Raw genomic sequence first — 15800 nt, forward strand, 5'->3', positions numbered from 1 at the left:
AAATTTCCTCAGTGTTCCTACAAACAGTGATCAGGTGAACGTCCTCATGGTGACGCATCCTCGGAGGGGGACGGGACACGGTATAGCATCGTCCACCTCGATGCAAGTGTCTATGTACGGATCCAGCAGCACCATGTTCGGAGAGACCTTCTTGGTCTTGGTTTCACACAGCAGGTATATCTGTCCGCGGACGGTGGTGCAGCCGCAGAAGAACTTCTTCTCCAGCGCCTCCTCCCGCAGCTGCGTCCACTCGTCCGTCTCCACGTCGAAGCGTAGAGCGTGGCCTCCGAAGAGGTAGAGGGCGCCGTTCAGCTCCGTCGCCACCTGGTCGTACCTGGAGGAGACATTGGAATCAGCAGCTTTTAAAGCAGATGTTTGAGTTGCTCACCGTGGAAGTGGAGAGAAGGAAACGACATCCCACTGATTCTCCTTCACATGAAACCGTTGAATTCCTCCATAGACTTCCCCGTTCTCGTCCAGACCACAAGCGACGTAGATGCTGGACTCCAAGGTCGTGGTCGCCGCCCTCTCCACCGCCCTGACCATGGGGCTGACCTCCTCCCATCCTTCTTCTGATCCGACCAGCAGCCTCTCCACATCAGGCACCAGACCTTCCTCCATGCTGCCTCCCATCACGTACAGGTGAGAGCCCAGACCTACGGAGCAGTGACTGTGTCTGGACTTCATCAAGGCCGGTCCGTCCACCCAACGCTGGCTCCTGCAGTCGTAGCGTCTGACCCAGTCCACGCTGGACCACAGCACGTCACGGAAGTATCCTCCTGTCACCACCACGTCGTCCCCTGAGTGAAGACAGAGTCCATTCAAAGAACAAATAATACCAAACTAACTGTCAATTGAATGGTTAGAAAATTCATCATTGCAAATGTAAATCTTCACTTTTCTGTTGCCATGAACATTTACAATCTCCACAGGTGGAATAAGCACCAAAACTATTTATAAAACTTAACATTTTACAACCAAATGTATTAATGAAAGTGTCCCAGATAAAAAAATAATTAAAATTAAACATTTTTAATATTCCTCCCCAGAGAAGTCACATGTTCTCGCCATTGCAAATGATTATATGTGTTAGGCAGGAAAGTTACAACAAAAAGAAAGAAACAATAAAAGAGAATAAATCGCTTTTTTTGAAGCATACTAGGTACGAATTTATCACCACTTAATACATGTTTATTTAATCAGGCCTGTAACAACAATTATATATTTTATACAATATAGAAATGTCAACCTAGTACTCTTAAACCATAAATGAAACACGTTGCAGACCTAAAACATGTATTTACCAAGCTGTCCATGAGTGGTTCTTTTTCTTCTTTGCACCTGAAGTTTTAAGACATTTCTGTATCATCTTTGATACAATAATCTCTGATCCTCAGTTTAGCTGACGGATTCGTCTGTCACAATATCAACCTTATCATAATGTTTGTTTGTTTACTATAGGCAGCACTTTTAATGAATGTTTTACTAATTCAATGAAAGCCTAGAGTTTGAAATCCACTTTCTAAGCATGTCTCTTAACAGATGCAATGGAGGTCCTTATATACACACCACAATATTATGTTGAAGCACAGGTACTATTGCATGTTACTCTGATATTCTCCATAGTACTACAGAGCTTGTAGAGTAATGCCACAGGGCATTGTGAAGTAATACCACAAAGCCCTCAGAGTCATACTACAAAGCTTGCGAAGTAATACCTCGAAGCTTGCAGAGAAATACCAAGGAGCCTCAAAGAGTAATACCACAAAGCTTGCGAAGTAATACGACAAAGCTTGTGAAGTAACACAACAAATCTTGTGAAGTAATACCACAAAGCTTGTGAAGTAATACAACAAAGCTTGCACAGTTATACAAAAAAGCTTGTGAAGTAATACCTCAAAGCTTGCAGAGAAATACCAAGGAGCCTCAAAGAGTAATACCACAAAGCCTGCGAAGTAATACAACAAAGCTTGCAACGTCATACCACAAAGCTTGTGAAGTAATACAACAAAGCTTGCGAAGTAATACCACAAAGCTTGCGAAGTAATACACAAAGCTTGCGAAGTAATACAGCAAAGCTTGCAAAGTCATACCACAAAGCTTGTGAAGTAATACAACAAAGCTTGTGAAGTAATACAACAAAGCTTGTGAAGTAATACAACAAAGCTTGTGAAGTAAAACAACAAAGCTTGTGAAGTAATACAACAAAGCTTGCGAAGTAATACCACAAAGCTTGTGAAGTAATACAACAAAGCTTGTGAAGTAATACAACAAAGCTTGCGAAGTAATACCACAAAGCTTGTGAAGTAATACAACAAAGCTTGTGAAGTAATACAACAAAGTTTGCAAAGTAATACAACAAAGCTTGCGAAGTAATACAAAAAAGCTTGCGAAGTAATACAACAAAGTTTGCAAAGTAATACAACAAAGCTTGCGAAGTAATACAACAAAGCTTGTGAAGTAATACAACAAAGCTTACGAAGTAATACAACAAAGCTTGTGAAGTAATACAACAAAGCTTGCGAAGTAATACAACAAAGCTTGTGAAGTAATACAACAAAGCTTGCAAAGTAATACAACAAAGCTTACGCAGTTATACAAAAAAGCTTGTGAAGTAATACAACAAAGCTTGCGCAGTTATACAACAAAGCTTGCAAAGTAATACAACAAAGCTCGCGAAGTAATACAAAAAAGCTTGTTAAGTAATACCACAAGGTTTGTGAAGTAATACCACAGAGCTGGTGGAGTAATACCACAGATTTTCAAGGACTATAAAAATTGGATCAAGGTCAATAATAAAAAGAAAAATATCTGTGTTGTCTTCTATTGTGAGCCAACACTTCGACCACCTTTACTGAATTCACAGGAGTTTGAGATCGGCCGTTGTTATCTGTAACCATGACAACTATTACCTACTGCTGCGACTGAGAACTGTGTGAGGTTCTTCCTCTCCAGAGGAGCACAGCTCTGCCATCGGCCGCTGTGAGGGTGAAACTGGAAGAGCGACTGTTGCTCCTGGTCGTGAGGTCCACCCAACACATAGAGAGTCTCTTTGGCCTTGGTCCTCAGCATGGACCTTCCCATGGACCAGGTGGTTGGGAAATGTTGGTTCAGCATGAGGATGAGTTTGGCCTGAGGGTCCGAGCTGTTCATTCTGGTCAACAGTCTGGTGATGAAGGGCAGAGACAGACACTCCGGCCTCACCAGCTCCACCAGCTCCAGAAAGTGCTCCTCTCGTTTGGGGTCGAAGGACACCCAGCGGAGGATGGCGTCGACGGCCTGGTCGTCCTTCTGTATGGCCAAGTCGTCGTGGGCGAGGAGGTGGGCCACGGTCTCCTTGGGCAGCAGCAGGAAGTCCTCGTCGGTGACCACGGCAGGGAAGTGCGTGAGGACGACGTGACGAGCGGCGCCGTAGAGTCGAAGGCAGCCCAGCTGCCAGGCGTACGCCATCATCGCCAGACAGTTGCTCAGGTGCAGCTCCCGCTCCAGGAACTTGCAGCACATCAGTCGCGCTCGCTCCATCTGCAGGAAGTCCGCCGTCTCCAGAATCTCCTGAACATTTTCTCGTGTCAAAGTGATCCTGGAGGTCCTGCAGTGGTCCATCAACACCCTGAACCACTTCCGCTTCAGGTCTTTGAGCTCTATGCGTCTCTGGTTTCTCTCCGCTCCACCTCCGAAGAACATGGCCATGAAGTAGGGACTGTGAAGAGCCAGGTGGCGACGGTTGACGAAAAAAGACTCTCCCTCCACCTCCAGGACCACATCAGGGATCACATCCGGCTCGGGGTCTATCGGTTTCTGCTTGAGGTGCATCTCATCAGGGGTGGTTTTCAAGCTTACAGAGCCACACTCGTCGTCTGCTCTGAAGGCCATTGCACTGAAGCTCCTCTCACTGCTACACAACATGACAACTGTTGATATTATTAGACTGACCCCCCAGAGTCACCGCCAGCTCCAGCAAGAAGACATGAATCTGCCTGTTGAGAAAGTTCAGCGGCCCCTCGTGATAAACTCGTATTTACCAATTATACAAGAAATTCTTCCATGTAAGAATAACTTAAATGGTGACAGGATTTTTTTTTTTTACTGTTCTTGATTAAAGCAATTAAAAACATTATATCGGAGTATATTTATATTCTGAAAGATTAAGTAAGTAAGTAAGTAAGTAATATTTATTTAATTATTTTCCAGACCAGGGTCACAAAGCGCTTAAACAATATAACAATACTAAATAAAAGATATACTTTAAAGGTCAAGATAATACTGAGAACAACACAGGAGTTCGAGAAAATCAAGGAAAAGCCTTAACACAAGTTAAATTCTAGAGCGTGTGTGTTGGAGATGTTTAGGTAAATATAGGCATGCATATATAATGGTGTGAGCGGATGTAGTGTGTATGTATAAAAGAAAGACTTTGTGAAGTAAAGTATTCAAGAAACGGTATGGATGCATGTAAATGTAATGTAGAACAAAATTACAAAATACATTTCATCACAAAGTAATCTTTATAAAAGCGCAATAATTAATCTCTGTGTTTTTCATGTGCAGTTTCCATACTTTTATACTTGTTTATTTGTTTATTTTGGTAGAACTAAATCTTGTCCACATGTATGTTGTGAATGAGTTTGTGAGTCCTCGCTGAACCGATTCAATGTACACAACCGGAATTTCATTCAAAAAAAAGCAAAGAATTTTTTTAATTTAAGGCTATTACGGTTCGCCACCTGTGGGAGGCAGTAAAGTGCTGCAGAGCGCCTTGTCTGTGTCTGTAAGAATAGTAGAAGAAGAAACATGGCGGTGAGTTCGTGTGTTTAACGCGTTCATTCTAAACCAATACTTAGAATATGTTTTGATATTTTCATTTAGTAAACTATAAGAAGAATCATGGTTGTGCATGAAAGCTTTTGTATTCGTTAAAACCGATAACAAAGCTTTGTATTCATGTAGCAAGTGATTAGCAACACCATGCTAACTAGCTAAGTGTGGTGCTGCCTTCATGGCTTAGTAAACATTTGACCATTTTTTCTTATTTTCAGGATAAAGAGAAGAAGAAGAAGGAAAGTATCTTCGACTTGTCTAAGTACATCGACAAGCCGATTCGGGTGAAATTTCAAGGAGGACGAGAAGGTTTGTTTGTTTGTTAATCGTGGTTTTTACTGTCAACTAAACTTGTGTTGCTGATGTTTCAGCCAGTGGAGTTCTGAAGGGGTTCGACCCTCTTCTCAACCTGGTGCTGGACGGAACCATCGAATATATGCGAGGTTGGTGCAGCTTTGTGTGTTTCACCTGCTTGTTATTTTTGTATCGTTTCATCTTGTCAAATGTGGTTTCAAATTCTAACCATGATTTGTCTCGTGGTCTAAGTCTAGATAAGCATCTTCTCAACTTGAATTCATGTAAAATGATTTTCTCCAGTCACTTCTAACGCTTCCCATCTTTCTTTAGATCCTGATGACCAGCTGAAGCTCACAGAAGACACCAGGCAGCTGGGGCTGGTGGTCTGCAGAGGGACGTCGGTGGTCCTCATCTGTCCTCAGGACGGCATGGAGGCGATACCCAATCCTTTTATACAGCAGCAGGATGGCTAATAATCCAGGCTCCAGACTCCTCTTCTTGTTTTTTAATTTTTATTAGGTGAATTTTCTTTCAGGCAACATTGGACACGTGAAAGCACTTCTGTTTCTTGGTGTTCCGAATATTTTTCATTTTGAAATGGCTCACAATATTGTTAAAGTCGGTTTTGTTTTACCTCGTCTGTCAACATTTTACTATGTTTTGTTTGTTTTAATAAGGAAATAAAATTGAAAATGTGATTTATTTCATGCATTTATTTGTGCGACGCAGAATAACATGTTATAGCCACAAACATGGGATGTTACAGAATAAAAAACAATAAATAAGATACAGTAAGACAAAAAAAATAAGCAATAGTAAAACAGAACCGAGCACCAAATCTTAAAGATTATCCGACCAGGTCTCAATTTGTGTTTAAACCTTTGGACTGAGGGAGGTTTTCAACTTGCTTAAGTCAAATTTGTGCTTATGTAGACTTTTACAAGAATGAAATGAGGATTAAAACATTATTTTGAGCTGTCCTATGAACAATATAAGCAATTAAAGAAGTAACATCACCAACAGTGATACAAATAATTCCACTAATAATAATTAGAATAAAGTAACAATATGATTTCACTTTGCTTCCAGAAAGTCACAATACAATTAAAAATATTTGTCATACAAAATAAAGTGTCAAAAGAGCATCTTATTTAGATGAATCACCATTTTTAGGAAACACAGTTAAATACATTTAAACTAGTAAATGTGTTTTAATTGATACTTTGTAATTAAACCAAATTGAGTAAATAGGATTAAATCTTTAAGTAGCTTAATCTATTTACATTTTTGGATCTCCTTTTTTACACTAAAAAAAACAAAATTCATTATTGTTTTTTTAATTTTTTTAATTCAAATCCTTTTTATCCAAACGTTGATGTCCAGTCAGTGGCTCCGCCTCTGCTCTTTCTGGACCGAACCTCCACCATTGTTCTTCCACCTCATAAGAGAAAAGATTTTAATCTCTAAATAGACAATCCAAACTCAAACACACACACGCGGGTGTGACCGCGCACGCCCCAATAATCCAGGTTCGTCAGGAGACACCGAGTCCACATCCCAGAGCCCACTGAGGAAGGTGATCCGCGCGCGGCCAGCAGAGCCACGCCCCCTCGACAGGTGAACAAGTAGACGCTCGGACTCGCTTCTCGTGCGTGTGTCGACGAAGGTCCAGATCTTCTCGTACCTGCGAGATGTTGTGAAGACAGTTGAGGACCAGAGGGAGGTGAGTGAGTTCATGGACTATAAAGACTACATTGTGTCGCCGGCAGCTCGTGCTTTTTCACACTCGGTGTATTTTCACTACTGTTTCATGTTTGATAGTTTCTTCTCGATAGTTAATGTCGTGGCTTTTTTAAAATAATAAATAAAATAATGCTTTAAAGCTGACCTTTTAGACACACTTTTATTTTCAATTTAACTCGTTTTGGAACTTTTTCCTTCCTTTACTTTCTTTTTATGGGTATTGATATTTTTCATTCTGCTTTTACAGGATAAAAAAATAAATCATTATATATACCGTTAAATATATAATTCAATTCAATTCAATTCATATATTGAATATTAATATAATGTTTTATTTTGTAGCATTTTCACCCTTTTTTTATTTCATGATTTTTTTTATTTTAAATTGTAAAATATTTGAAATATGCAACATTTTTCTTATGAATTTTAAAACAAAATTAACTTAAAAAATAATTAAATAATGCAATATTTTAGGATGTTATTTTATTTATTTTTCCTATCATATTAAATATGTATAAATCTCTTTCTTCTTTTAGTTTGACGGCTCCATATAAGTCACAGACTTTAATGTGGCCCCTGAGGAAATTTACATTTATCATTTTTCCTCGTCATCGCCAGCTTTCACTGAGATGTTTCTGGAACATTGTGCACCGTAAAAAATGTTAATTAATCTTCATTTTTTCAACATATGACTAAACATTTCAGATAAAAGTCTGGACGAAGTGTCTTCACTTGTGTAGACCCCAAACGAAACGTGTTGTGCTCTCCAGGTTTGGATCTCATGGAGTGACGGTGGAGACTCTGGAATAACAGTTGTGAGATAGTGAGTGTTATTCCGACATGGATGTGAAGAAGGATGGAGTAGAAGGAGGAAGAGGGTGGTGGTCCTCATCACATCCGGCCTGTCAGAGGGGTGTCATCCTGGCCGTCCTCGGCCTCTTCCTGGCTGCGGGGGTCTTTGTGGGTCTTCTCATTGGTGAGTTCTTCTGTGTAAGTTCTCGTGATGTTATGGTCAAACCCGTGTCCTCCGCCAGCGTACTCGGTGCAGGAGGAGAGAAGCTACATGGAGACGGTGCAGCTGAAGGGTCTGAGCTTCGACTCGAGTCTGCAGGAAGAGAACTCGGGCTTCTCTGTGGTTCTCTCCTCGGTGCTGAGGTCAAAGGTCAATGTCCTTCAAAGCTCCTCCCTTTATGTCATCAATTAATCCCTTACCCCCTCCAGATGAAAACCATCTTCGCCGCCTCATCGGTTTCTCACCACTACCGTGACTGCAACATCGTGGCGTTGGGGTGAGTCGAGTCGAGGTCGTCGTCGAGTCAAGGTCGTCGTGGACTCTCGGGGTCCTGACCTGTCGTCGCTCCACAGCAACGGCGACGGTGACGTGATGGCGACGTTCCGACTGGTCTTCGCCGTCTCCAAGTTCCAGCAGTATTCCGACAGTTACGTTCAGGACGTGTTGAGGGCGGGTCTGCACTCGGTCATGCAAGGGAGGCCGCTGCAGGTGCCCGAGTTCGGAGAGATCAACGCCATCGTCTTGCTGGGTAGTAGCACATGTCACTTTACCGTCCAATCAGGAAGGTCCTAGAACACCATGTGTGAATCCACGTCTTCTTCTCAGGCACCAGCGGGAAGTCCTTCTATGCTATAGGTGATGATGCCACTGGTGAGTCTCTTCTCATTCAACATTCTTTTAAACTGGAAACACACATTTTGAATAAAATCTCATTATTGAAACACGTATGACCCCAAACCTCAGCCATGAATCTTTATTGATATTTGTGTGAGTGCTGAAGGTCACACGACTGAGGTCCACTTTTGCTCTTCTGTCTTCCAAATTTTATCAGATTTTAACCGTTCAAACTTTTATCAATTCGGCTCATACACAAAATGCGGGCTATGTTCTAGCTTTCTTTTATCTCTTCCACACTTTCTTCTATTCCTCTTTTTCTACCCTTTTTCACCATTCACTTGAATGACAAAAATCTTCAACTCATATTTCAACTCCTTCCACTTTGACCTTCATGTACTCACACCTAGAAACTTTATTTAACTTTAAAACACTTTTGTAATTGTACTACTACTTCTACTTTTACTACTAATTACACTTGTACTTTAACTGCTAATTTTACTACTAATCCTACTACAGCTTTTACTAATTAAACTACTTCTTCTACTCCCACTACTACTTCTACTACTAGTTCTACTAATTCTACTACTACTTATTCTACTCCCACTACTACTAATTCTACTACTTCTTCTACTATTCTACTAATTACTCTACTAGTTCTACTACTAATTCTACTACCTCTACTCTCACTACTACTACTTATTCTACTCCCGCTACAAATTCTGCTGCTACTACTGTTTTAGTTATACTACTACTACTTCTACATCTACTACAATATCTACCTTTTCATCATTTCATCTGTTTCCACACATTTTTACTTTGAATACTACAGATTCAGCAGATTCAGCATTCACACTGCATTTTCTTCGGGAAATGCACATTTTCTAGTTATACTTGTTATTATGATCAAAAAGCAGGTTTATTCATTGTCAACAATCATTCCATTTAATAAAGAAATAAAGGGACATTTCTTTATATAATAAAATGTCCTTTATGTAATAATTGTGAACTGAGATTATTGTAGACTTACTACTAAATCAGAGATTTACAGACTTTACATTGTAATCTTCAAACTATACAAACATTTTACAGCGTGGTAAAATTCACCTCTGAATGCTAGCGCTAGCACTGCTAATGACAAGCTAAGCTAGCAAGTAGTCCTGTTTCACATTTTCTCTACTTACAATAACAGTTGAAGAAATACATTTATCATAAAACGTTTTTTATTAAAGTTATTTATTATGTATTACAGTGTGACAAAGCAGAACAATAAAAAAAACAATTTTCTTATTTCCTTCCCAAATAACTAATTAAGTACTATCCATCTGTCCTATCTGTATTACCCAGTGGGTCACCTTGACCCAGAGACACACAAGGGTTAAAATTCTGTAGGAACGTCTGCTTGAGACCTTGGCTCCTGCAGTGATTTAAGTGACATCATCTGATGTCCTTGGTGTCTCTTAAAGAAACGGTGTATCTGTAATAACCGGGACATGTAATTGTAAAAACTTCCGACAGACGTAGGAATCATTATGAATTTTGTTTTTATTTTAAAATAACATGGTTTAGTAGTAAAAGGATACATTTAAATTCATTAAACATATTTTCGGGGAAAAAACGAAAATTTGAAACAATTTTTATGTTTTGTTTCAATAACTCTTTACCCAACATGGACAGATCAGATATTAAAATGTAAAAACATCAAGAAATAAAAAGAGAATAATTGACATTTATAGATTTTTATTCAATCGAACCGTTCTTATTTGATCTCCACTAGAAAACATGGGGTCAAATACAACATGGCTACTGTTGTTTTTAGATTTGAATCCAAAAACTGTTCTTTCTGTCTTGCCGTCTTCCTCTGCTCCATCAAGGCTTTGCATCAAAGTGTCCAGAAAACACCTTTACCTGTGACAACGGTGAGTGCGTCACTAAAATCAACCCGGAATGTGACTTTATTCCCGACTGCGCCGACGGCTCGGATGAAGCCCGATGCGGTGAGTGACCTTAAACCAACCCTTTTGTTTCCGAACCGACCTTGAGTTTGTCTTTACGTTTTTTTTTTGTTCTCCTCAGAGTGTGGCGCTCGCCCTGCGATGGGCAACCGGGTGGTGGGCGGGGAGGACGCCCAACAGGGCGAGCTGCCCTGGCAGGTCAGCCTGAGGCTTCACGGACGCCACACGTGCGGCGCCTCCATCATCGGTCCACGCTGGCTGGTCAGTGCGGCTCACTGCTTCGAACGGTAGGAGGACGAGGCGCGGACTCAAATGAAAGCAAAGGTCATCGGTGACTCCTCCACAGGGACACCGACCCGAGGGAGTGGAGCGCTCTGGTCGGAGCCAGTCGCGTGAACGGCCAGGAGTCCGAGGCCAGGATCCTCAACATCAAAACGCTGGTGGTGTCCCCGCACTACGACCCCAGGACCACCGACAACGACGTGGCCGTCCTGGAGTTGGAGTCACCGCTGACCTTCGGCCTCTACGTCCAGCCGGTCTGCATGCCGGCCCGGAGTCACGTGTTCTCGCCCGGACAGAGGTGCCTGGTGTCGGGGTGGGGGGCTCTGAACATGTACAGCGGTGAGTCCCGAACAATCTCTTGTTATGATACGACAATCATATGTGGAATAAAATCCTCTGATTCTCTCTTTCCGGGTCGCCAGCGGTCGTGCCCCCCAGGCTGCAGAAGGCTGTGGTGAAGGTCATCGACTCCCAGGTCTGCAACGTCTCCGCTGTGTACAGAGGACTGGTCACTCCCAACATGATGTGCGCCGGATTCCTGCAGGGCAGGGTTGACTCCTGCCAGGTCAGTGTGCAGGGCCACTTTAGAAATGTGCTTTTTGCTTTCATGTTGGTGATTTCTTGTTGTGTTTCCGTTATTTTCAACATGAATTTCAAAATTAACCCTTTTAATTCTACAATAATATAAAGATAACTTGTGTTTAGTTACATTTCTTAGCTTAAGAATTGATAAAAATGTGCTATAAGTGAGCACTTTTGTTGTTGTTTTTTTAATTATCTGTATCAAGGTGACGCGGAAACAAATGTGTTTGTGGTATCCCTTGTGTTGTCTCTTGGTCAATATGAACGACCTCCCTGGCGTCCATAAATACATATGCAGTGGTGGAGGACATTCACCTTGACCCAGAGACAGAAGGGATACCACAAACACATTCGTTTTCTGGCCTTCGGGTCACATTGACCCTGGGATAACACAAGGGTTAAAACTCTAGATCAGTGCCTACAAAAAAACTGAATGGTTGAATTTAATATAAATAGTTTTAAATTATTTTATTTAAATATTGTTGTTTTTATAAAGCGTTACATTATTATTATTATTATTATATATAATGGTATTGAATAGATTATGTATTAAATGGTTGAATTTGTTTTTGGTTTATTAAAAAAAAAAAAGTACACATTTATTAAGTAAGTAAGTAAGTAATTTTTATTTGTATAGCGCTTTTCCAGACCAGGGTCACAAAGAGCTTAAACAATCAAAACAAGATGATCTTATTCCAAAAATTAAAAAATAAAATGTCTGAATACATCGTTTTTAATTAGTAGCCTTTTAAATTAAATCTAAACTGTAGTTTTTGGTATAATAGTGACCAGACTCATCAATCGAGCACTGAGTCACTAAGAGTTTGAAAAAACGTTTCACAATTAAAAAGTTCAATTCAATCATTCTGTTGACATTGATCTTTTATACACAACAGTGGGTTTTATTGGGGAAAAACAAAATATGAAACTGGATTTTTACTTCACAACATGTAAAAGGACTCAAACAAAAAAGGAAGATTTCAACTATTTTATTTACTTACTATAATTAAAAATATATATGTATACAAACAAACATACAAATATTTGATATTTTTATGATCTTCATGGTTAAGCGTAAACTTGTGACATTTATTTAACCTGTGTTGTAGGACTGAGCAACATGATTTTTATTTCTCATTCTTTTTTTTAACTGGATGATAAACAAAACATTTTTTTTTAATGTGTTGTACTGTGTTTTATGTGAATCAATTTTCTGTATAATCTGCTGAGCAGGTCTTGGCGCAGGTGAATCTGCTCTGGGTTTTATTACCGTAATGACAGTTATATGAGCACAAATGTCCTTTTTTTCTGCTTTTTTGTATGAACCTTTAAATAGTTCCGGTAGTTTTAAAAAGCACTTTTTAAAGGTTAGAATAGTGAAAGATTGTGTTATGTCTTGACACAGGGCGACTCTGGGGGGCCTCTGGTGTGTGAAGGGGCCCCTGGAAGGTTCTTTCTGGCCGGTGTGGTGAGCTGGGGTGTCGGCTGCGCTCAGGTCAACAAGCCGGGGGTTTATTCCCGGGTCACCAATCTCCGCAGCTGGATATTGAGCCGCACGTCTGACGGATCGTTGGACGAACCTCGACCCACGGCTCAGTCTCCGGGCGTGATGTTGGATCTCCCACAGGAGCCCGAACCACCTCTGACTCCCTTCACCCCTCCAGCGTTGAACTGCAGCGGCAGCTTCCAATGCGGGGGACACTCCTGCGTCGGCAAACTGAACCCCGAGTGCGACGGCGTCCCCGACTGTCCCGACCGGGCGGACGAGCGGAACTGTGGTAGGTTTGCATTCGCTCAACGTCCAGGTGTTCGAGTTAATCCCTCTGAGCTTCAGTTACGCTTCAGACTGCGGCGCTCGCCCGGCGCTGGGCGCCCAGCGGATCGTGGGCGGGGTCGCGGCCCGCCGGGGGGAGTGGCCGTGGATCGGCAGCCTCCAGTACCAGAGGCTTCACCGATGCGGCGCTACCCTCATCCACGGCAGGTGGCTGCTGACCGCGGCGCACTGCTTCAAAAGGTGCGGTCCGATCATAAACCTGAAACAAAAAACATCTCCTCACCTTTGACCTCCTTGCCCTCAGTGACCCCAGCCCGACCCACTGGACCGTGAGCCTCGGGTCGGTGCTGCGCTCGGGGGTGGGAGCTCTGGTGGTCCCCGTCCAGAGGATCGTCATCCATCCCGACTTCAACGGAACCAGCATGAATCACGACGTGGCTCTGTTGGAGCTGCCGGTCCCGGCCCCCATGTCCTACACCGTCCAGTCCGTGTGCCTCCCCTCGCCCGTGCATCTCTTCCTGGAGGACGCCGAGTGCTACATCACTGGCTGGGGCTCCATGAGGGAAGGAGGTGAGAGAGAAAATGAACAACAGGAAGATTTATGGGATGTTTTAGTCAGCTCTGGAATATACTTCTTTCATAACAGCAATGGGGCGTAACCTGATCGTCTCTTTTAATAAAGTATTTGCGTTAATAACCCTGAATGTAAAATATAAATAATAATATATACTAAAAAGATCAAGATAACGTAGAGAAAAACAGCCTAGAAATGTTTCAAATTAACAAATTTAAACTGTTAATCTAGTTTATATTCATGTTTTTATATGTTTTTTTCTGATCCGGGAGAGAAAAATCATGGACTCTAGTTCATTTAGATATGATTTGAACCCTGAATGTAAAATATAAACATTTACAGCAGAGCTCGTCTGCACTAATTTAAATGTAAGTATGTGATCCATGTCAGTAAGTAAGTGATTTATATTTATATAGCGCTTTACTAGACCAGGGTCACAAAGCACTTAAACAATCAAAGAAATACTCTAAAAATATATACTAAAAAGATGAAGATAACATCCCAGAAAATCAGGGAAAAGCCTAGAAAGGTTTCAAATTAACGAATATAAACTGTTAATCCAGTGTACATTCATGTTTTTATGTCTTTTTCTGATCACAGAGAGAAAAATCATGGATACTAGTTAATTTAAATATTTGAATGTTAAATGTAAATAAGGGTGTGGAAAGGGACGAACAAGTCCATGATTAATTCTACGTAGATTGGGATGTAGAAAGGAAAAGTGCTTTTATTTGTGCGTACCTGCAGATTCCTACATCTGAATATTTTTCTCCTCAGGCTCTCTGACCAACCTGCTGCAGAAAGCTGCCGTCAGCATCATCGACCAGCCCGACTGCCAGCTGTCGTACAGGAACGTTCTGACTCCCAACATGATGTGTGCCGGGGCCATGGAGGGAGGACGAGACACCTGCCTGGTAAGACTCTTTTCATGAGTCTCCACGAGAAGATGTTTATTTTCTATAACCATATACAGTCAGTCTCACCCGCTCCCTGTAAGCTCCTTATGTAATGAATCCCAGCAGCATTCCCGTCTCGGTCACAGCTCCAGGCATCCCAGTGACATTCTCATCGTGACCACTTGAAAAAAGCTTCATTTGAACGAGTCTTGCTTCTCTTCCTACAGGGAGACTCGGGGGGTCCCTTGACCTGTCGTCACCCCTCCGGCCAGTGGTTCATCGCCGGGGTCACCAGCTGGGGACACGGCTGTGGACGGATCGGCTTCCCGGGCGTTTACACTCGAGTGACTTCCGTGAGGAGATGGATCTCCACGTACTTGCCTTTCTGAGAGGATTCTAACCGTGGATGGAGCTTTTGTGCGTGAACTTCTTGAAGACCGCGGGCGAACTCGTGCAGCCGGTCAAGGTGCTTCCGTTTTCTAAGTCTAGCTGAGACTGCACAGATGACTCCTCAGTTTCCCAATGGATGTTTGACTTTTATTATGGGATGTATTTATTTTATTTATTTGATCTTAAAAGCTGATGTTGGGTGTATGTTGTTTGAGACTGTTAGAGCCACAATAAGGGAAGCAATTATTTTCAATTTTATATTCCCTTTTTTCTGATGGATCTACCTTTTAGTAAGATAAGAAAACACTTAAGTTCATTCCTCCATGACACTAATGATCATTACAAATGTAAAATGCATGACTTCAGACCAGCAAACCCGTTATGGAAGCGGCCAAAATGTTAGTTAGGGTCCCAACCATATGTGGATAAAGTACTTTATTTTGAAAAGAAGAAAATATTTTCTTTAAAGTAATATCAACCCGTGTCACTTGACAAGTCAAGACCTTTCTTTTCGGTGCATGACCAGGTTTTTTATTTGGATTTAACACACAAAAAGAATAAAAAGATGAGCCAGCAAATTAGCAAAAATGTGTAAAACCAAAGATCTTGTTTCATAGAAATCAGTGCAGAGTTTCCACTGACACAGCAATTTGGTTGGATGCCTCTTTCATGGACCTTAAATTGATTATCATTTTTCATTTGCAAAAACTTGAAGGTTTCATTTAAAAAGAACATTAAACTAGTCAGTGGTGAAAGATAAAAGAAATAAAAGAAAATACATCCGCTCTAGTTTTAAACATATGAATTTCTAAATTTTACAAAATAGTTTTAATAAATGCTTTTGACAACCCATTCATTTAAT

General features: G+C 41.3%; 3 protein-coding genes across 3 annotated transcripts; 2 read left to right on the forward strand and 1 right to left on the reverse strand.

Annotated features, from left to right (window-relative positions):
• Nucleotides 1–30: 30 nt before the first annotated feature.
• On the reverse strand, nucleotides 31–3873 carry LOC148085448 (kelch-like protein 23). The gene is made up of 3 exons (XM_087781862.1): nucleotides 2913–3873; nucleotides 389–800; nucleotides 31–334 (listed from the first exon to the last, which is right to left on the reverse strand). Exons 1-3 carry the CDS (start codon nucleotides 3871–3873, stop codon nucleotides 31–33), a joined length of 1677 nt encoding a protein of 558 aa, XP_087637988.1.
• An 850-nt stretch (nucleotides 3874–4723) lies between these two features.
• On the forward strand, nucleotides 4724–5813 carry lsm7 (LSM7 homolog, U6 small nuclear RNA and mRNA degradation associated). The gene is made up of 4 exons (XM_087782584.1): nucleotides 4724–4797; nucleotides 5037–5127; nucleotides 5190–5261; nucleotides 5446–5813. Exons 1-4 carry the CDS (start codon nucleotides 4792–4794, stop codon nucleotides 5586–5588), a joined length of 312 nt encoding a protein of 103 aa, XP_087638710.1. The 5' UTR covers nucleotides 4724–4791; the 3' UTR covers nucleotides 5589–5813.
• Nucleotides 5814–7698: 1885 nt separating this feature from the next.
• tmprss9 (transmembrane serine protease 9) lies at nucleotides 7699–14937 on the forward strand. The gene is made up of 14 exons (XM_087781876.1): nucleotides 7699–7834; nucleotides 7893–8020; nucleotides 8080–8147; nucleotides 8224–8399; nucleotides 8477–8521; nucleotides 10360–10482; nucleotides 10562–10727; nucleotides 10787–11061; nucleotides 11145–11287; nucleotides 12710–13082; nucleotides 13150–13318; nucleotides 13383–13648; nucleotides 14430–14566; nucleotides 14776–14937. Exons 1-14 carry the CDS (start codon nucleotides 7699–7701, stop codon nucleotides 14935–14937), a joined length of 2367 nt encoding a protein of 788 aa, XP_087638002.1.
• Nucleotides 14938–15800: the final 863 nt, after the last annotated feature.

This window comes from Callionymus lyra, chromosome 2 (genome assembly GCF_982586985.1).
Source record: "Callionymus lyra chromosome 2, fCalLyr1.hap1.1, whole genome shotgun sequence".
NCBI classification, from domain to species: Eukaryota; Metazoa; Chordata; class Actinopteri; order Syngnathiformes; family Callionymidae; genus Callionymus; species Callionymus lyra.